Source organism: Triturus cristatus, chromosome 3_2, assembly GCF_964204655.1.
Source record: "Triturus cristatus chromosome 3_2, aTriCri1.1, whole genome shotgun sequence".
NCBI lineage: Eukaryota > Metazoa > Chordata > Amphibia > Caudata > Salamandridae > Triturus > Triturus cristatus.
The window spans coordinates 586,621,814-586,644,191 of record NC_140584.1 but is presented as its reverse complement, the minus strand read 5'-3'; the positions used below and the strand labels follow the sequence as shown (position 1 = coordinate 586,644,191).

The following is a 22,378-nucleotide window of genomic DNA, read 5'->3' as shown; positions in this document are numbered from 1 at the left end:
AACGTTACGAACAAACTTGTTTAATTTTGCTATACCTTTCTTTGATAAAGGGCGTTGAACCCTTAGGAGTGCAAAGTGGGGACACTAGGTACTTCTGACTTGGTGTCATTCTTCAAGTATTCATATTCACGCCCTCTGGCCAGAAGGATTATCTACTTGCACCCAAACTTATCAAATTTGAACATAAATTTGGTGCACAAGATCTTCACCACAGTGTGCCTCACCATTCACAATTTATTTCGTTCAGGCTTACAAGCATAACACATTCACTCACTCATTCGACGCACTTCTTCACGCTCAGTCTCACTCACACTGTAACTCTTACTTTCACTTACACGCATGCTTATACATAGATCGATATCCTCGCACATTAGCACAAGCATGCACATAGCATACACTTCAAATAATTTTTCACTTGCCTCAGCTGCCGCAAAATGTCCTGTTCCAGCTAAGTGTGCTCTCTTTTCTTACAATAATAGTGAAAAATAAGGCATTATACCCTATTGATATTTTTTTACACACCCCACCAATACTATAAATCCCATTACCACAGCATGGGTATTGTGCAGGCTATCTTTAGTGCCACCAAGCTTTCTAACTTCAAGCTGGCACCCCAGTGGTTAAGCGGCTAGATTGGATTGAGATGTTAGAAAATTATTTAGAAGCACTTGATGTTATCAGTTTCTCATTTGCCTGGAAGCAGGCCTCGTTACTTAGTATTTTAGGCGGAGATGACCAACACATCTTCAAGTACATGCCAGTAGTTGTAGATAGGCAAGTGGTAGCTATTCCTGATGTGTATAATGAAATTAAAATGAGATTAGAAACACAGTTCACAAAATCACAACGTTGCCATGCCTAGGCACAAGTTCTACTCCTCACCCCAAAGACAAGGGGAATATTTTGATAAGTTTGTGGGAAGACTAAACTGCAATAAAGTGTCAATTTGGGCCCATAGCTGACAAAGGATCAGGTGACCGTTCAATGCTGCAATAATGACTAGGCTACAGACAATCCCACATTTAAGGAAACCTTTACAATTGCCTAGATCGTCGAGGAATATGAAACAAATAAGGTAAATGCAATTGATGGAAGGACACAAAATCCGGGAAGTGTCAGCATTGAGGAATATTTTTGTTGAAGTGAACTTATTCAGGAAGAAAACACCCTCTGAATAGATGCTCAACGGTGAAAGGCAGGGGAGGAAAACTACAGTACAATACAATCCTCTCGTGCAAAGACTCCAGATCACTTGAATCTCTGCCTCCAGGGTCGTCCTGTACATCCCACACATCAGACCTATAACAACTTCACTGGCTTCCCATCCTGAAATGCAGTCACTTCAAGCTGGTTACACGCCTTCAAAGCCATCAACGATGCCAGACCTGCACACCTTAAGTCTACACTTCTACCAACCTTCCAAATCCCTGCAGTCCGCATCCCTTGTCCGGGTCTTGCGCATCCACAGAAGCAAGTCAGGAGGACGGCAATTCTCCTACATTGCCTCCATAACTCTGAACAACAGCACATCAGGTCCTCCGCATTCTTCCTCGATTTCTGGAACAAGGTGAAGACTTGACTGTTTTAACTAGGAGCCCTCCGGACCTACACTCCTGCTCTAGCGCCTGGATACTCTTAGGGGTGATAAGTCACGCTCTACATATTGACATATTCCCACAAATGAGGTAGAAAAATAGTGGTCACAAGTGTGGCAACTCTTACCATGGTCACCAATCAAATAGTTGTTTCGTCACTGGCAAGGATTGCAGGAAATTGGAAGTTAAGAGGCACTTTGCTTACTAATGTTGAGAGAATCACCAAGGAAAGGTTGCTTTGGTCTGAGGAGATGACGGGTAACTCTTACTAAAGTGTCCAGAAGACGAAGAGGCTTAACGCCCTGTTCATAATCCGAGGAATTGTTGTGGGACTCTTGTCACTGTACACTATCATTCCTAGAGACCTATTTGAAGTTACTTAAAAGATACAATATGTTTATAAAGCTCTCGATTGCGCAGCGTCTTGGCGCTGAGAAGTGTGAGGAGGGACTGCTCCGTTGAATCCGGCGTCTTAAAGGGGATCAACCAGGATTTTAGCAATTTCCTGAAATGCTGCCTGTGACTGTAGTGTCATAGCAATTGGCATCTTATTCCACAGTTTAGCTGCACAATGTGATGGACTCCTACCTCCTCATCTTGCTCTGCGAATTTTGGAGATTTGTACGAGACCCGCATTTGTAAATCTAAGATTTCTCGTGGGAATGTACCACAAACAGTTTCTGAATATCAACAGCACCTCCTCCGTATAGTGCCTTATGAACCAGACAGAGGGCCTTAAATTCCACTTGTTGCTGGATAGGGAGCCAGTGTAGTGACCTTGTACCAGCAGAGGTGGGATGGCCTTTAGGAATGTTTAATAACAATCGTGCAGCAGTATTTTGTAACCATTTTAAGTTAATCCTCTGCGCCTTGTCAATGCCCAGAAAGAGTACATTGCCGTAGTCTATTTTCAAGAGAATAAGAGCTACTACCACAGTTTTCCTGAGGAACGAAGGGGAAAATCTTTCGTAAGATCTTCAATAAAAAGAAACGGGAGGATGTTAGGCGGTTAATCTGACCTGCAAACTTTAGCTGATTATCGAAGATCACTCCTGGATTCCTGGCCTTAGCTGTCGTACAGGGACATTTACCAGCTTCAATTGGCCACCAAGTTTGAATCCACAGGGATTGGCCCTTGCCAAACTCCATAACCTCCGTTTTATCGGTGTTAATCTTAAGAAAGTTTTGACTCATTCAGCTCATTATTTCAGTCAGACAGGTATGAAAGCTAATAGCAATGGTCTCTGGATGTTTAGATACGGATATGACAAGCTGAGAATCGTCTGCATATGAAACCAAAGTAAAGCTATGCTCTGAGTCTAGACAGTTGAGTGACCAGGCCAATCCCTGCGGCACCCCGCACGGAAGATGAAATGTGTCAGATTGCAAATTTTCCCAGTGTATGTTCTGCTCCCTGGAAGCTAGAAAGGAGGAGAGGAGGGCCAGAGTCGTATCCCCACTGCCTTCAGCTGCTGCACTAACACCGTATGATTCATGGTGTCAAATGCTGCCGATAGGTCTAAAGGGATAAGGACAGCACTCCCCCCCCCCCCCCCCCCATCCCCCTGTCTGCGACTCTCCTCACTTGCCATAATTAAAGCAGACTCTGTAAAATGACATGATCGAAAGCCATGCTGACTGGAGTCAAGCAGATTATTGGAGTCCAGATATTGAGTTAGCTCCCTGTTCACTGATTTTTCGAGGATTTTAGCTGCTATTGGCAAGCATGAAAAAGGTTGATAATTTTTGATCTCTGTAGGATCCAGGGCAGGCGTTTTTCCAAGCACAGGAAAACTTTGTTTAGAAGGGAAGTTAGATGGAGCTAATCTTTCCAGACATCAGGTGTATGATGTTAAATTGAATACCAAGGGCATTAACTCCAGAGGATGCCAAGGCAGCAGCATTGACATGATAGCTAAGGTCCGATATCAAGTTCCTGAGAGTGCCTGACCATGTCATGGTTATCTGTGACACAAGTGAGAAGGAGATTGTCTGAAACCCAGATGTGTGCGAGTTGGGAGCAGGTAAAGGATGTTAATGTTATAAGGAACTTGTAAAGCGCATGTACACCAAGTGGTTTCATGGCGCTACTCTGGGACTGGTCAGAACCGGGGAAAGAGTCTTAATCGTGTGCTTGCTCAAATAGCCATGTTTTGAGCAACTTTCTAAATCTCAGTAGTTCCGTACAAGATCGAATCTCCAGGGGGAGCGAGTTCCACATTCGTGGGACCAGATATGTAAATCGGCAGCCTCCTCGCAGTTTCCGTTTGTAAGTAGGAATAGTTAATAGCTGGAGATGCTTTTAGCGGAGATTGCGCGAAGGGGTATACCTAGATGCAAGTTATTAATTAATTTGGGGCTCCGGCTATGTAATGATTTAAAGACTAGGCAGCCTGTCTTAATGGCAATCCGTTGAGGAAGCGGAAGTCAGTGTAATCTTTTTAAAAGAGGTCTGGCAGATTGCCACCCGAGTTGCTGGTGTATCAGTCTTGCTCCCTGGTTCTGCACCATCTGGAGCCATTTGGTCAAGAAGAGTGGCATCCCCAGGTAGCGCGAGTTGGTGTAGTCCAGATGTGATAGCTATGGTACTATCACCACCTGTATCAGTGCTGCATGAGTGAGCAGATAGCTGATCTTACCGATCTTATGTAACGGAAAGAAACAAGTTGATACTACTGCGCCTACCTGTGATTTCAGTGATAAATCACTGTATATAGTCACCCCAAGACTTTTTACGGAAGTGGAGGGCTTAGGAGGAGAGCAGAGTTCCGCTGGCCAGTAGTGAGGGCCCCAGAAAATCTGGCTCCCCCCTGTTAGCAGCAGCTCAGTCTTACCTGGGTTGAGTTTCAGGTGATTACGATCTATCCAGTGGCGGATGTAGAGCATGGTTTCCTGAAAATTGATAATAGAATTATGGGAGTTATCAATGGTAAATATAAGCTGATGGTCGTCGGCGTAATTGAACGTAGTCGCATTCCTTTCTTTCAGAGACTGAATCAAAGGGAGGAGATACAAATTAAACGGATGCGGGGATAATGAGGAGCCCTGCGGGACACCACATGTCGTAGTTAGCTTGGGTGCTGTGAAGGTGGCCAAGCGTACTGCTTGAGTACGGCCCTCTAGGAAGGATTCAATCCAATTGAAAGCTGGGCCCTGGATACAAGTTTAAATTCTTAAGCCGCTGCTCTTGTTAGCTGTAAAGCAAGGGATCTCCCTTTGATCAGGAAGATGGTGAAAACAATGTTCTCTTAGGGTGATAGAACCGGTCGAGGCACTATATCGGTTGTCTGAGGGTAATCACTAAGAAGGCAAATGGTAACATGAAGTTTTATGTAAACCTATGTTGTGTAATCCATAATATTGTGATGGGATTGTTTTCTTTTTCCAAACATCAATGAAGATGCGCTATTTCTCAAAGATGACAAGTAATTATTGTAGGAAGTTGCCTCTATATATGATATACGTAAATGAAGTATTTTGAAAATAGTCCATAAGTTCCTTTATTGGTGGACATAGGCTTGCTGTAGCACTCCCAAGCGGTGCTTCTCGGGGGCAGTGTGGTGGAGCAGCTCCAGGCTTATCAGAGAGGAGTGTTAGACATCTGCAAATCTACACAATAGGCAATAAATGATGCACATGACTCAATGAGGAGATCTACGCCAATTTACAAAAAATATGTATGGCAAGACTGCAGCCCACAGGGGCGATAATTTGTTTTATTTTAATCATTTGGAAGTGTCACACCCACGTGGGATGAAACTACATGCACCAAAATGGCTTCCATGTTCACTTCTACTGGCAGCAATAGATTTGACCAGCACAGGGGCATATCTGCTCTTGCAGATAGGCCCTCACCTGTAGTATGGTGCACCCTGCATTAGGGCCATAACGCCTGTTGTAGGAGTGAGTTACCTACACTACATGCAGTGTCTCTGGACATTGCACACTTGTGTCATTTTGTGTTTTCATTTTTGTCACACAAAATGACGCAGTGGCAGTCTGTTTGAGGGGTTCTTTAGGGTGGCACAATTTGTGCTGCAGCCCTTAAGTAGCTTCTTTAGCCTCCTTGCCCTAGTTACCTGGGTTACCTTTTACTAGGGACTTGCAGGGAGTGCCAAAGTTATTGCCAATTGGGTAAACCCTGGTACTATTTTGGGAAAGATCTTGCACTGGGGACCTGTGCACGTACAGTTGAACTCTCATCAAATACCAGGCAAAAAGTTGGAGTGACCATGTCAAAAAGGGCACTTTCCTACCTAACCCCCCCCATCCAAATGAAAGGCCTATGGTCCGTTTAGACAAGAAAGTGAGAGCCAAACGAGTATGGCCTCAACTTCCTTAACTTCTTCAGGGACTAAAGCATAACAAAGGCTTCTCTCTCAATGCCACTCCAACGCTGCTCTCCCCATTCCAAGGACACCATTGCCATGGAATGAACCTTAGTTTGGTTGTTAGCACGAATGTCTCACCAATCCGATACTGTTCGGAGGATATCCGTTTCTCAGTCACTATAGTGACACTTGCACCTGTATTACTCAGTGCTTCAACTATGATCCCATTTGTATGAAGCTATTATCTGTATTTTCCCTGTAACAAGCCAGACAGCGAGGGCAGCTACATCCACTCCACCCTCTGAGACTAAAGTTGCTTTGGTGAGCTCTCTGACACGGTCAGGGATCTCGTGGGATCCCATCTAGAGACTTCAGTTACTGCATGTGCACCAGGGGGATTCTTTTTGTTGGGACAGTTAGGGTCTCCAGTTAGGTGCCCATTGGCTTTGCTGTCATGGCACCAAGCCATCCCAGTTCTTACCCTGGTACCTCCCCTTAGACTGTGCATTAGGTTTGGGGCCCACCCTCCCGAACAGGTTTTATGGGGCCTTGAGAGAACTTTGTTTTTGTTTGTAGACTGGTCATCATCTTTCTTGGGAGGGTGGAGTGGCAAAATACATGATGGGGACTGCACGCACTTGTCAGACTTATTCTGTGGTTAGATCTGTTTGAAGGGCAGCAGGAGTCTTAAATTATTATGAAAATGTTCCATGGGATAGACAAGTGAGTGCAAGGTTGTTTAATGTTGTACAAATTTAGATCTTTGAGGTATAAGATGATGCTTTCTGGTGGAGCTGGGTTGTGTTCTTGGATAGTCGCAGCAGAGTTTTAACACTATTTAGAAGGCTTGCGTGGTAGTTATGTTTGCGGCTTCTAGTTGTGAGCTTTAAGTTCAGTCCTAGATCTGTTTGGAGCTGTTGAATATGATCTCTACTGGCTGAGAGTGATTCAGCTACGCAGCTGGCAGGCAGTTATGAATGAGCGTGATAGCAGTCTTTGGCTAAGTACCCTGTCGTCCTTCTTTGAAATTTTCATGTAAAGTATTGTCATTGGTGAATTGTTAGGCCATATTTGGCCAAGGCTACTCTGAGTAGCTTAATTTAGAGGTTGCTGTTTTTGAGCGATAAGCATGGCATCATCCAGGACATGGGTGGTATGTGTGAGATGTTTGGACCATACGTACGGGACTTGGGTGGAACGGCTGGTGGTTCCGTAGTGTTGGTGTTAAGTCTCATCTTTTCACATTTCTGTAAAGAGTTGGTTGATGAGATTTCATTTGTTGATCAAGTTGTTTTTTTGTAGAGCTGTCATTGAATTCATGAAGTTTGATGTCTGCAAAGAGGTGACAGTTTCGGTCGTGTTTTAAATACGAAGTGGATTTGAAACCAAATACTGCACCAAGAATTTAGTCTTTAGTTTATTATTGAGTTTTTCACAGTTGCTTTTTTTTCTTTGTAAGCAGATTGGGAAAGCTCTTGGAACAGTAGTATTGCTTGTGGAGGTCGAGTGGCCATAATGGGTGGCTGATGAAGAATGGGTAAACAGTGGACCCCTTGTCTCCCACTGTTTACCTTTCGATATTATCTCACTTTACTTGAACCAAGTATCGCATGCTCTGAGCTTGATTGATTAGTTGATGATGCATCTTCAACAGTTACTATATTGCTCTCTATTCATTCTTTAATTTCTACTATATCAATTTAAAGTCTGCGCTCCATCCACAGCACTCTTATCACACCAGCCGTCTGGACCCGCAGAGTGCCTTTGGGTAACTACCTACAAAGGTGTTGGAAATCATACTTCCTCGGTCTCCTTTCTCTTAAATTTTGCCACCAGAAACTATCCCAGACAGTCCGCGTTCTCCTAACCTCAACCGTGTTCAGCTACAACTGCTAGTGACTACCCTATCTCTCAATTGCGTCACTACAAAAAATACTGTGGTTTTCATTCATCTATCCCCTCCCACCCATGTTCATACAGCCCAATCTCCCCTTCAAATCTACAAGTCCCTTTCATGTCTCTTTTGGACTTGATCAACACAGTCTGATCAATGTTAGATTATGAGCTTGAGTCTCCCGTTGTCTGACACACCGAGGACACTAACCCTCCAATTAATAAAAAAGGAAAGAAATGCGTCCATTTGTCGAAGCTCTTCACCGTTTCCCTCCTCTCCTTAACCACTCCTTTTTCACAAACGGCTACCTTTAAAAACTACAAATCTTTGCCTGCCATTTAATAGAAAAATTAAACGTCCCATTGATCTGTAGTTAACTATGCATGCGCTAGTATAGATGCAACAATCCAACTACTCGCAGGACAAGACACCTATTTTAAAGATATTGGACCCTTACTCATTGATGTGACCTGCTTCATTACTGGGTCTGCTGTTCAACCTGGATAAATTGTTTTATATCTTCAGTGGCTTACTGAGCATATGCACTTCATAGGAGACTCCCATGATCTATTCTAATCTGCATTGATCAGTAAATTTGCTTTTGTGATCACCTTAAACACATAGGACCCCCTACCTCCCAGCTATACCTCAAATTAGCTAATGGTGGACCAAAATACAATTTTTATTGTGGCTCCAATAAAGTACGCTTAAACAATTGTCTTGAACGAGTGGTGTGTATCACTTCACTATCTGGTCAATGCGTTTCTGCTGCTTTTAAAACCCCCCACTTGGTCTTCAGGGCTAAAGTCTGACCCTTACCCACTATTTAACTTTTGAGTGATATGGGTGCTGTCGAGTATAGAGAGGTGTATGAAAATTTAATAAAACCCTCTTTTGGGTTCAACCCAGTAAACATCATCTGGGTCTGTGACTAGCTCCCAAACCAAACTGGTTGGAAGGCCACCGGTTGATCAATACTGATTCAGCTACTCTGTTGTATTGGTTAATGCAGAGTCTGATATAATCGCCTATTCGAGCTGCAGCCCTGTAGTACAGGTGAAAAGGGCAGTACTAGGAGTATCTGCGGCCGTGTACCTAGCCAGGTATGCAGGCGCTGTTGTCCCTCAAGACTGGATGAGGGTGTACTCTTGCAGCAGTACAGTCTAGCTGCTACTGTAGGACAGCCTATCCAGTGGTGAAGTATATTCTCCAGTCCATGCTGTATAAGGCAGACTAGAAACGTGCATGACTGCACAACCTTAAATAGCCATTTTAGGAGTATTTACGCTATGGTTCATTAGCCAAGACTAATTGCTCAGTTGACTAATGCAGCCACTGAATTATCTGTGTTTTATTTCATGGTTCCAATTTAGAATACCGGTGATTCCTTGCAGCCGTTCACCACCCCGATCTTGATAAAATAAGTTCTACTGAATTTGAAACAAGCTTGTTACGTAGTGCCAAGAAATACCTTGTGGTGGACATAAACTTTTCAGATACACAGGTTCTGTTATGTCGTTTAGGTGTTTTTTATAACCCCTCTTTATTCCTCTTTGTATTTGCGCATACAGCGATAATGGTAAAATGAGCTATCCAGAGTGAATACCAGTCTTTAAGATTTATTCACACATTTTCACCTTTAGTTTGGTCTCTGGTAATCCTATTAGTGTGATTTTGTTTGTGTTGTGTAGCAGCCTTTGATGATGCGGTGGAGGAACGAGTGATCAACGAAGAATATAAAATATGGAAAAAAAACACTCCGTTTTTATATGACCTGGTGATGACTCATGCTCTCGAGTGGCCCAGCTTGACGGCACAGTGGCTACCTGATGTTACCAGGTGAGTTGTTCTGGCTTTATAGAAAGGGCACTCTTTACACTGTCGTTCATGTCCCTCTACCCTTTGATTAGTTTCTATGTTTAACTGTGATTGGAAGGGTGGATAGATTAACCCCTTGTATTGTGTGCTGTAGCTATTCCCACCGCTGGAGCGGGTATTACATGGTATACATATTCTTGCTGGCTGTCATTATGCACATTATAAATCGCGGACAAAGCCATCCCACATACTTCTCTCCACTCCATGTTATAGTGATAGTCTCTAGCGACTTGTGCTACTGTTCCCTACCCATTTTCCTTTGTAGCCTCCGTTGAATCAATAATGGTTCCTCTTTCATGGTCTCCCAAGGGATTTGTAATTTTTGCTGCACAAACAGTTGCCACTATTCTCTTAGACTGCTGTGCAGGATGTTCTCTGGTGCCTTTTTCCCTTTCATATTCCAGATACACCATTTCCTTGCTGTAGGAATGTCTTTCTCATGTAACATATTCCTCATATAATCTATTTTAAATTTTCCTTAATCTTTCTCATGAGGTTAGGTTAAACTGTTTTCACAATACTTTCCATCATGTGGCTCATCTTCATTAGAAGTTCGCAATAAAAATGCTTTCTCTTTGGATTAGTATGAGACTGCGGTGGCCGGCTCAGGTAAACGTGGTGGAGCTGGGTGGGGTGGGAGGGGGAACTCGACAGATGACTGAATAGGTATAATTAATACCTATTCCGTCATCTGTCTCTCTCTCTCTCTCTCTCCGCCCTCACCCACCCTTACCCGTGCCGGCTGCCACTGGTATGAAAGATTGCCTGATGTCTTTGTGTTGCAGGCCTGAGGGTAAAGATTTCAGCATCCATCGGCTGGTACTTGGCACACACACATCTGATGAACAGAACCATTTGGTGATTGCTAGTGTGCAGCTCCCCAATGATGACGCCCAGTTCGATGCTTCTCACTACGATAGCGAGAAAGGAGGTGAGTGAAGTGCCTCTACTGATTGCTGGTGCTCTGGGTTCACTGCACATGTGAGGGTGCCTTTTTGTTTTTTTGGGTTTGTTAAGGCTTCTTTTTAGCACAGATGTTTGGTAACACAATTTATCAACACCCCCCTCCCCCATATTTCCAGCACAAACCATAAACACCACTGCAGTCTGCTGGCCTGACATCTTTGTTTTTGCCTCTGTTATAACTGATGTTTTTGCCATTGTCAGGATATTGTTTTTAATCCCACCAACCAAGAAGGCCTTCAGTACTCTAGAGCAGAGGTTCTTAGCCTTTTAACTTATGTGGGCACCCCACTGAATCATGACAAATCCGGGGACCCCCACTGACTCATTATTGGAGGTCAGAGACCCCCTGCCTAAGCAGTGTCTATTATCGGAACCTCAAAACAGTACACAAATACAAAAATAAATATACACCACCAAATGCCCAAATATTGACATGTTTGTTTAACTTTAAATGAAATAGTTTTTAAATGTCCAAATTCCTTTGTTAATTGTGTATACTTTATTAATTTGAATTTATTAGCATTTCTTTTTATCAAACCGTATCAGAGCCCCAGGGTTCCGCCGACCACCGGTTAAGAGTCAATGCCCTAGAGAGCATTATTTTACTGTTTCTATTCCCAACTACTTTCCACACCTGCATTTATCTTTTGGTCTGCTCACTATGTAGTCTAAAAGCACCTCTAATTTAGGCCCACAAAAAATGTATAGTGGAAAATGGTGGAAACACACGCCTTTGTTTTTTCCACACAAAACTATTTATTTAATGAAGAGAAAATATATAAATTAGGTCATTGACTTGGAGCCTATCGCCTTTTGATGTTAATAGGTTTATTTGTTTTTAACTTCATGAGGAAATGTGAGGGTGTTTATTTTCCTGTTTATTTGAAAGGCACCCTGGAGTGTAGAGACAATCCATCCTCTGCTCAATCCTGTAATAGCAATCCATTTTTCGCAGATTACTTGTTGGATTTTAAGACCCGTTTGGAAATTGTGCACTGAATGACCCATCGAATATTGAACCTTGGTGCAGGACTTAAATGTATTGTCTGTAAGCTACATTGAAATGTGAATATTGATAATCCTAGTACAGAATGGCACCTTGGCGAACTCTTTGAGATATTTAAGACTAACTGAACCTTAATGTGTAGGTTATCTTCTAAAAAATTAAGTACTTTTTGCTGCACAAACATGAGCAGTTGCCATAAATCTCCTTTCTGCCATTAGTGAGCACTCCTTTAGGCTGCTGGAGCAAAATGGCTTATCTCATCTACTACTCACATCACCTTCCTTGTATGAATATATGTTTTTCTCAAGTCTTTTTTTTCTCTCTCTCTCAATTTCTTTAGAGTTTGGTGGATTTGGTTCTGTAAGTGGGAAGATAGAAATTGAAATTAAAATCAATCATGAAGGAGAAGTCAACCGTGCGCGATACATGCCCCAGAATCCCTGCATCATTGCCACCAAGACACCTTCAAGTGATGTTCTTGTGTTTGACTACACCAAGCACCCTTCAAAGCCAGGTAACTGCTCTCTTTTGCAATTAATTGTACAGCTCTGTTGTGTACTGTAGAAGCCGCCAGCCTATTTTGTTTGGTAGCCTCAGCCAAGTTGTTGAGAGAGTTCATTGGACAGGAGGGTGAATGATTCCGGTGCCCCGTGAAGGTGATTTTCTTTGTAAGTGTTGAAATTAGGCATTTAGTGGAAGCTTTAATTCCCATTCCTCTTTCCACCTTTGACTTCTATATATGTAGAACTTCAATTGTGTAATCCACCCCTATTCACATGTTAATCTTAAGATCTGTGAAGCTTGCAATTTGATTTATATCTTCTTACGGCTGTTTGTTGTCTGTGTTAACTGCCTCCTTTTTTCATGTGCGCTTATAATACTTCAGTGTAACAATCGGAACTGTTCATTTGTGGCTAGGCTCTCCAATAGTGGTAACCTAGTTAAGCTCTAAGTAGGTCACTCAGTGTAACTGTACAAGATGTTTTGAACAGGTTGTGAACCTTCTTGAACCATCAAAGTCATTAAAACCAGTTTTAGACGTCCCAGTGAGAATTGGTGGTAAACTCTGCCATCTCCAAATAATTCCATCAGTTGAAAGATTGAAGCATAATGTAGGACCGTACAGCAAATCTTGAAAACTCATTAGAAGACAATGGATTGTTACTTTATTAGAAGGGACGCATCTAACACGCCCCCATAGTTTCATAATTCACTTTAAATGCATGCATTATATCTGGATTCCTCGCTATCCCAGCTGTTGTGTAGTTCGCTTGCTGATTTGTGTGGATCAAAAATATTGTTTACCCATGTGAAAATTCGAAATAATTCCGCTCTAGATTGTGTTGAATACCTTCTGTTAACACACTCAATTATTCTGTTTAGTCTGTCTTCTAGTTTATTTGATTTGGTCTACTCCAGCAGAACATCTAGTCCTATAAGAATCTTCTTCGTGCTCCACTTTTAAAGTAGATGTTCTCGTTTTTGGTTGAGGTGAATACATTGAGAGCCAGTTGTTTGCAATCTTTTAGTTTTCAGTTGAAACTTGTAGGAGAGTAGGTTCTGCTATCTTATGTTCACCCCAAATATTTGCTTTTTGCTTCACTGGTTTTTGACATATTGACACTATGCACTGTAGGTGCATAACCCATTGCAATTGGATCACCCTGTGAGCCCCTGTACCAGTGTACACTAGGTACCCAGGGCATTGGTATATCTAAGGCCTACCAGGGGCTGAAGCATGTATTGTGCCACCCCTGGACTGGCCTAACAAATTTGACACAACTGGCTGATCACTCAGCTGGGGTAAGTTGGTGTATCCACCTCTTACTTAGGTGTAGTATACCTATACCTAACCTTAAATGGGACACATGTTAACCTATAAGTCACTCCTATGGCAGGCCTTAACAATCCTGAAGGCAGAGTGCTTGGTTTCATGTGAGATGGTGCTCTGGCATGAGCTGAGCCTGTCTGCAGTGGTCGGAACAACTTCCTTCTACCGTTTCCAGATATCGCCATACCATATACTCTTGAGTGCATTATGAACCTCGCGGTTAAATGTTATCTTTGGTTTGGCTTTATCAAAACATGTCAAGTAAGGTGTCATACGAATTGGAATACTAACCCCTCGCCAATTCTGGCGACGGGGTTAGCATTCCACCCTTCTAGAGGGACACGACATGTACAGAACCTGAAACCTGGGTAAAATCAGACATAGCCTCAGCTCCACAAAATGGACGCTGCCACCACAGACACAAGTCTGCCCTCCTGCTGCTGGGAGTCCTTCCAGCTTGGGAGACGTGGACAAAGGGTTTCCTGCCAAGGGAGGTGCGAGGACCACCCCAGACAGGATTTTGTGTATTGGTCAGGTAGGGCTTGAATAGAAACAGACATGCCTGAGGCTCACAAGGAGCCTCGGTGCATATGCCAGTTCAAACCGGTCCTGGGGCACACCAGCCCCGGACCTGGGGCGTGCTGGACAAAGGATTGGGGGTGTAACCACCCCCCTTCCTGGTCCCACCCTTAGGGAGGGACCTAGCAGGTAGTCCGGCCCCTAGAATCCGCTTAAAGGTAGGAGCTGTGTCCTAAGACTTCAGACATCCTGGAATCAACTTGTGACTAAGAAGAAGACGGGAACTTCGACGTTCTGCTGCACAGAAGACTGAAGGAAATCTCCCCTATGGTCAGGGAGTGACCATCTTGCTAACGCAAGCACCATCCAGCAAATCTACGTCCGCTTTGCCGCCGCCTCCCGCCGGAGCCCGAGCCCAGAGACCGACAAGAACTGGACCTCCAGACCTCTCACCGCCCGATCCACAGTTCCTGCAAAGAAGGAACCCGTGGAGGCACCGAGACACGTAGAGCCAGCCATCTTGGAAGACACTCGACAAGCTGCAAGCGCGACAACAGAGGCTCCCTCCGAGTTGTGCTCTGGGTCCTGAGAAGCCCAACATCCGAGCAGCATCTGCACCAAAGGTGAGCCCTCCAGCATCTCCACGATCTGCGTGGGGCCCCTCTGCACTTTGCGACTCGACGCGCCTGCCCAGACCCTGGCCCGTTGGCTAGTGGCCATCTTGGCGAACCTTTTTGAAAACTACGACGCTGGTCTGGTTGCTCCAGACTGGCCCCTGCTTCCCTCCAAAGGAGCAGCCCCTCTGACCTTGCTGGTCAGAGCTAACCGCTTTCTTCGATTCCTGCGACTCCTGATTTTGCCAAGGCTTGTTTGCTTCTTCTGAGTCGCTGACAGCGAGAGCCTGCGTGGGACAGCTCGTGAACCGACTCCTGGACGTCGTCGACCTTCACGGACCAAGTGGCTGCAGAGACAAGCTACACCTCTTCACCTGTTTGCACCCGACATCGCCTGGTACCTACCTGGTGCCACGCCGGTCACTGGCTAGTGACTGTGAACACTGTCCCCTCTGCTTTCAGGTCTTCTACACTTCCGATCCATCCTTGGATCCACCGCATCTCTTCTGGACCGACCACCTGCAGCATCTTTGTCATCAGGCTCCATTGAACAGATAGACGAAACCCGACGCGCTTCGAGACCTATGCACCCGCTTCCTGTGGGTGAGGAAAAGCTGGCACTCCGGTGCACAAGTGTAGAGTAACATCTCTAATGTCTAGGTTTGAAGTCTTAAGTTCGTAGTCCATCCAGAAGACCCTTCTAGCAGTAACTTTTGAACATTTACGCACCCATTGAAAACCTATGGGAGCCCACGTGTAACTTTCCTCACTGCACACGCGACCCGTGGACCTCCTGGTCACTAACTGAAGTTAGCTCCTTGTAGGCCCAGCGATTCTAGAGGCCCTAGGCCTTTTCCCTTTCCTGTTCGTGGTACTTGTACCACTATTTTAGTATATGGTTTGAACGGCCACCAGGGCCTATCCATATAAAGTGCAACTTCTGTATATTGTGATACTTTCTTGTTTAACGATTTGTGCTCCTGTGCTCATAAAGAGTCTAGGGGATACTTTGAGTAATAAATACATATATATTATTTTGAATATATATATCTGTGTGGTGTCCTTTCATTGGTATAAAAGGGGGTTACATATGGTAAAACGGCTTGCTTCACATGCCTAAACGTGTTTAGCCTATACGACTGCTTAGCCTACGCTACCACTAGGGCAGCTAGTCCGAAAAGGTTGACTTACAACCACACTATAAGGGTTGCTTGGCATGGTACAGGGTGGTCACTTTAAGTAGTGAACATCCTATACCAGGCCAACTTCTCACAAAACTCTACTCTTAAAATGACTCCAAGTGGAGTCTGTGTGTATATAGCTAAAGTCCGTTAACTTAACCTCTTTTATGATGATTATAGACTTAATTAAATCTCATTAAACAAGCTTTGCTCTTCATGAGACACCAGAACTGTGATTACAGTGTGTGAGGCTAAATGAAGACGGGAAGTGAATAAGAACCACGTTGAAGCCCTGATTACACTTGTTGACTTCTTTTGCCATAGTCAACCATAGCATCTTGCTGACAATACTAAATGTTCTCTGTATTTGCGATTTGGTGCTAAAATGTTCAAAATCTTTTCTGATTGGTTGACTAAGTATCGCTTCCTCCTTTTTTTATTTATTTCTTTTTTTTCTCAAATCTTTTTATTGCAAAGACAAATAATAAAAACAAAACAAACAGGAAATAATATACAGGTGCAGTACAGTTTCTCTTTTGCAACAGTCTAAGTGCGGAGATGCAACTGGCCTCACGAAAATCCCAGGGAGTCAGTAAGGTGATCACATGTCATATCCGTTACATGGCAAGCAATATATTATTCAATGACCTGGTCCACAGGAAATGGGGGAGTGTCGCTGAAAGGTGTACATATCATCCCTCTACTCTCATTCCATTGTCCCCAAATTCTAGTCCATTTTCGTGGGCAACCCCTCCCTTTGTATATGACCCTCTCCGCTTGCATGCATCAGTCCATATCAAACTCCCAATGACTAAACGGTGGTACCGCCACCCCCTTCCATGTCCTGGCTATATTACGCTTTGCAACCTAGGGAGACCCAGATTTTCTCAGTTCTGGACAAGTCGGTGGCCTCCCAAATGTTAAGAAGACAGAAGCGAGGTGAAGCCTCCAGAGCCTTATGACAAATTGATGACATCGCTGAAGTGATCTTCCCCCAGTATGTACAAAGAATCGGGCAGTCCCAGCATTGGTGTAGATAGGTCCCGGGTTGACCACACCCTCTGGGACAAGTTAAGGAGCCTAAAATACCCATTTTGACAAGCGCTGAACTGGTATAATAAGCTCTATGTAGCAGTTTAAGCTAAATAAGTTTGAAGCGGAAATGTATCGCCACCTCGCGAGGGGAAGCCAGGGCCTCCTGCCCGTCGTCGTTTAATATTTTACGATAAGTTCGTGAAATGGCCTTTTCATGAAGATAGTCCTATAACAATCTGTCCTCAAAAGCGAGGAGACCGGCAAGTCTGTCTCTTTGGGTATAGCTTTTTGCAATGCACTGTGGGCTTGGAGGTACCTAAATTGTTTCTCCCTCGTGTAATTGATAGTCCTGTTGGAGATCGCAGAATGAGATCACCTTGCCTCCCACCCATAGATCCCCCACCTTTGTGAGTCCTATCAAGTCCCATTTGTCAAATCCGGGTTGGGACCCGAATCAAGCAACTGGGTAACCTGCGCTATTTTGTTACTCCACCCCAAGGCGGCGGATGCTGCGGCGTGCCAAAGGGCAAGTGTGGTGGAAGTGGGAAAGTATTTTGGAACATGTTTCTCCCTCCCTCCTCCTCCCCCCCCCCCCACCCCCCCCCCACCCCCCCCCCACCACCAATATAGTGCCTGGGTATAAGTGCCGGGGAGCATATTAAGCCTGTCCATTCTGTAGGCTGGATCAGTCTCAGGTCGATGCACCCAGTGATTGAGAACCATTAATTGAGAGGCCTAATAATAACTCTTAATGGCCGGTAGAGCAATGCCGCCGTCATACTAGCTTTTCGTGAGTTTAGCAAGGGCTATTCGAGGAGTACCATTATTCCAGCGCAAGGAGCGTACCTCCGTGTCAATGGCATTAAATTAATGTGGCGGAACCAAATAAGGTGTGTTCTGTAGAGCATAGAGGAATCGAGGGAGAGCCATCATCTTAGAGGGTGGCCCTGCCCAGCAAAGTAAGGGGCAGTGTCTTCCAGTGCCGCACATTAGTGCGGAACCGTTGCAGAGGAGGGGCCAGATTGCGATCATAAAAGTCTGTCGGACTGCTCGTGACATAGACACCTAAGTACACAAAACCCTCCTCAACTATCTTGGGCTCGCAGCCTGTAGGGAGGGTCTGGCGTTCCCCAGTCTTCCTCCTTCTTAGTCATTCCTAGCTGAAACATTGTATTGGATGCCCCTTTGTTTAGCCCTCTCCCTACATTTGAGTGCATATGTACTTGCCCGCTGATCTGCGTTGCCTTTTGTGGTTACATTTTTTAAGTGTGCAGGCACCACACATTTAAAACTGAGCATTGTCCCATCTTCTCAGGCAGAAAGGGAGCTTATGTTTTAAGTATTTGATCAATGCATGATGCTTAGCCCCTCAAACTGCCTTGTTCGAATAGGGGATGGATGTGGAAACATAGCTGGAGACCAGCCACACTTCATCCAAATCACACCTGGTCAGCTGAGCAGGAACTGTCTTGTAACCCTGTTCTGTAAGGGAGGAGCCTATTTGCTGTGCTTTCTTCATCCCTCTTTATCCCTGAGGTCTCAGATCTGTTCAGGGCTGGTTTTCTGCTGCCTGTTCATTTTGAGAACCACCTTCCCATATGTTGGAATTGGTCTGCGGATCCTGGGGAAGTCTGGGAGTACTCTGTTCCAGCTGGGACAGTTGGAGACTTTAACCTCTGTTCCATGACCCTCCTGTTAAGCTGACTACCGAAAACCCTTTTTAGCAGTTGGTCAACACGTGTTTCATGACACGTGTTGCTTCCTCTGGGCCAGTTCATGATTACAAGGTAGTAGTCTACTACCTTGGATGTGAGCACTCTTTACATGCGGTTTTCATGCCATATGGTTTGGTGTTTGTACAGAATCCATTTTGAATTATCCTGCGCTACTTTACGAGTCGTATTAAGTTTCTTGCTGTATCTTTTCTGGAAATCACAGAACTTGTCTTCTAAAGCAGACCGTGCTGGTATTGCACAAAGCTTACAGGATTATGTAACCATGATCTGGTCCTGAGGAAGTGACGTGTGGGATTCTCCTTTTTTGTATTCTTTTGTTGGACCTGAGGAATTGATCCTGTACTTCTATTAGAGGTTGTGTCTAACCTTTGAAGAGCCTCTGTTTCCCTCCAGTTTTTCAAGTGGCAAATAGATTTTCTTTTTCTTGTTTTCTTAAAAAATACTATTAGACTACTCGGCTGACACGCACAAGTACTTTATTATTGTGGTGTGACGAGCCAATAGCCAGGCAGCAGTTTCAAGAAAACAAACTTCAAGGAGAGACTGTTTTATTGAGACTAAAGATCTGGAAATTGTGGGCATTGCACCCGATAACAATTTTGCGCTCAGTTAACGTTTTGCAAAATTGCTAAAAGCTCGAGGGCTGTCAAGGGATGTCATTGTGGAGTCTGGGAGGCCATGGAGTAGGATATTGGCGTGAAACAGCCTTTACACTGAAGTTTTTATCTCGTATAACATTTACCGCACATTTTTCTACATTGTAGACTGTTGCCAAGCAAGTCTTTACAATGCAAGACTTTACCACATGTTTTATCAGTAGGTGGCCGTGTTTTTAATGTGACGCTTTATATATTATGGGTAATTAAAAAGGGGCTCTGTGAATACAAGTGACTTGACATTCGGTGAAGTTTGAGTATGGAGCTATCGAAGTTCATTTTATTCAGCCATGTTTCTACTATATCTTGCTTGTTGTTTTTGACAACTTACAGGAATTCTCTTTCGATGGGGGTTGGATTTTAAGTAGGTGCTTGACATCCAGGTCTGGATGCGGTGTGGATGGTACATTGGATGTCCAAAGCAGAAGAGACTTCCAAGTTGATTTGTGTATCGGCTTCGTATTAGTGGATTTTAATGTAGGGAGCTTTAGCGGCCTATGGGTTCCATGTAGAGGTTGAAAATGGTTGGGCAGTATGGGTTCCTAGGGGACCCTGCAGTTAATAGGGATATTTGGGAACCTGGAATTACCCCTGTACACATACTGATGTCTGTTAGACTGGTAGGAGGAGAACCGGAGAAGGACCTTGCCGGACTAAAACAGTTTTTTATGGTGTTGGACACCACCCTTTAAAGCCATGACAGGGGGTGTGGGCAATGCAAGCTAGAATCACACCTGCTCAATCTGGAGAATTACACGTATGACAATTCCAGAACCTTATAGACACAAACCAAGTTATTCTGTGCCCAAGGCCACTAGCACTGCACCCCATTAGGTTGCACATGCTGTCAAGAAGCGGGAGCTTAAAGTACAATAACTTAGCAGCCGCCACGCTGATTTAGTGTGGTCTGCACAGTCAAAGTTCTTAGGCTGCACTAACATCCCAACCTCTGAAAATGAGCACACAGTGAACTTGAGTCACTAGGGGTCTGACACTGATTCAATGATGAAGGGAGCTTACAGTGGATGAATAATTGGTCCTCCAATATGCTTGCCAGTGCATCTATTGGTTGTAACATAACATTGCTCTGTACTGTTTCCGTGCTACATGACCTCTGGGCTGTACTCTACTTTTCGGAACCTTTTTCTCCTTATGCAGGGTAGCTCCAGTGATTCTCATCTGTATCCGTTGGTTTTCCATCCTCCATTGGAGGAGTCATTTTTGCCTCCAGCAAAATTCAAGGATTCTCAGTCTGGTCCTTTTCTTTTGGTCACTAGAATCCTTGCACACAGTCCTTATGTTTGTTCGTTCTGGCAGCCAGGTAGAAGTAATGAGGCCAGAGTGCTGAAATCCATATTCCTGTTTTTGGTTAGTTAAATCTAGACCTCTAGGTGTTGCACAGCTTCTCATGGGATGCAGAATCTGGAGGTAGAACATGTGGATTCTGGTGTGTCTTTTCAAAGGGAAAGGACCAAGTAACAAATGTACTGTAGTCCCAGGTACCTACTTTTAACTCCCTCTGGGTGACTTCTTGGGTAGTTAAGCATGGCAATATCGAGAGTAATAGTTTTGCACATCAAAAAACACCGTAACAATTTTGGTACACTTCGAAAGAGGGAGACTGAACATTTTCCAGGCGACTACTACTAATAACAAAATGTATAACCAGGCCACTATTCTGCCTCTGTTTTGTAGACCGTACCTAAATCTGAGTTCCAAAATGAAGTTGTACATTAATTTGCAAATGCGCATCCTCCACGAAGTCTGACCCTGTTGAAGTAAAAGGCATGGTTAGGAACACTAGGCAGACCTTTTACCAATGGAAACTCGTAAGTAACTCTTCCCGAAGCATAAAGGGATGTCTAACTACAATCAGTTGCTGTCAGTCCCTCTCAGCTGGTCATTCTCGAAAGGAGGAATGTACATTGGAGGATTTTGGTCTCAAAACCACGCTCCTGGAGTCTCCCAACAGTACAAAGTGATGCTCACCACACACGTGTAATTGTTGTACACGAGTCAAACAAATGAAACCCCAAACTCCGTGCGAAGGCACAAGCTTGCCAGAGCCAAGCAGGAACCTTCCCTTTTTAACAAAGTTTTTATTGTTATCGTATTTCAAACATGTCAAACACTTTACACCAGGGACCTAGATGTCTACTGCCATTTCACATAATCCTCAAGCCCAAAAACTCGTTGGGTGGGTACAGTCAACTAGAGTGTAGTATTTCACCAAGCTACTCATAATCAGGCCCGCTTCCTTTGCCAACACTTATCTTAAGTTCAACCATAAAGTGGAAAATATTAGCCTTGTGTTTTTCCACACTGAATCTACATAAGCTCTTAATTTGTTCTGCTAAAATACCTGCCTTTGTTTTCTGTATAGCACTTATTTGCTTTTGCTGATGGACGAATGTCCCCCTTACCATCATTCATGATCAAGGGTGTTGTGCCGCACCTTGCGAGCTTAAACTACTGAGATGGCTTTAGTTTTGATAACTGGGGATCTAGTTACGGTGTCTTTTTATTTGTATCTGCTTTATAAGGCTGTCTGATGGCAAAAGTGTTTCTTTACAAAAAAGTCACTCACTGCTTCAAAGAAGCATCATTTCCAGATCGTCACTAATCCACATTACTAATATGACAAATCAACTGTTTCTGGGTGGTATGTCACGTGGCAAACCTCCCGGGTGTCCACCTAACATGGTCTAGGGCGTTACTGATATTGACGCATGTTTAGTGCAGAGACAGACAAAAACATCTAATTTAAGAGAATGAACGAATGTCCAGCGTGCAGTCCTTGTTTTCTGATCTGTCAGTGTAAATTGCAAACTTGGTTGGAGTTTATTGGACTCTTTCTTTAGGGTTGCTGGCCTGTTTGGTGCTTACAGTGTGGCCTACTTATCATTTTGCTGTTTCGTGTAAATAGTTAATACTGCTTTTAGAACCACAGTCCTTTCTGTTGAAGCCTATTTTGTCAAGTTGGCTTCATTGATTCTGAACTGACTGTTAATCTTTCAGACCCTTCGGGAGAGTGTAACCCAGACCTGCGTCTTCGTGGACACCAGAAGGAGGGCTATGGCCTGTCTTGGAACCCCAACCTTAGTGGGCATTTACTAAGTGCATCCGATGATCATGT

General features: G+C 44.1%; 1 protein-coding gene across 2 annotated transcripts in view; it reads left to right on the top strand.

Annotated features, from left to right (window-relative positions):
* The window catches only part of RBBP4 (RB binding protein 4, chromatin remodeling factor), a 63,089-nt gene that overhangs the window by 5,686 nt on the left and 35,025 nt on the right, over nucleotides 1-22,378 (top strand). For both annotated transcript variants that reach the window (XM_085648387.1, XM_085648388.1), the window contains 4 exons: nucleotides 9,512-9,659; nucleotides 10,484-10,629; nucleotides 12,011-12,184; nucleotides 22,261-22,376. In XM_085648387.1, the coding sequence (XP_085504513.1) occupies nucleotides 9,512-9,659; nucleotides 10,484-10,629; nucleotides 12,011-12,184; nucleotides 22,261-22,376 (584 nt within the window). The remainder of the gene's footprint in view (nucleotides 1-9,511; nucleotides 9,660-10,483; nucleotides 10,630-12,010; nucleotides 12,185-22,260; nucleotides 22,377-22,378) is intronic.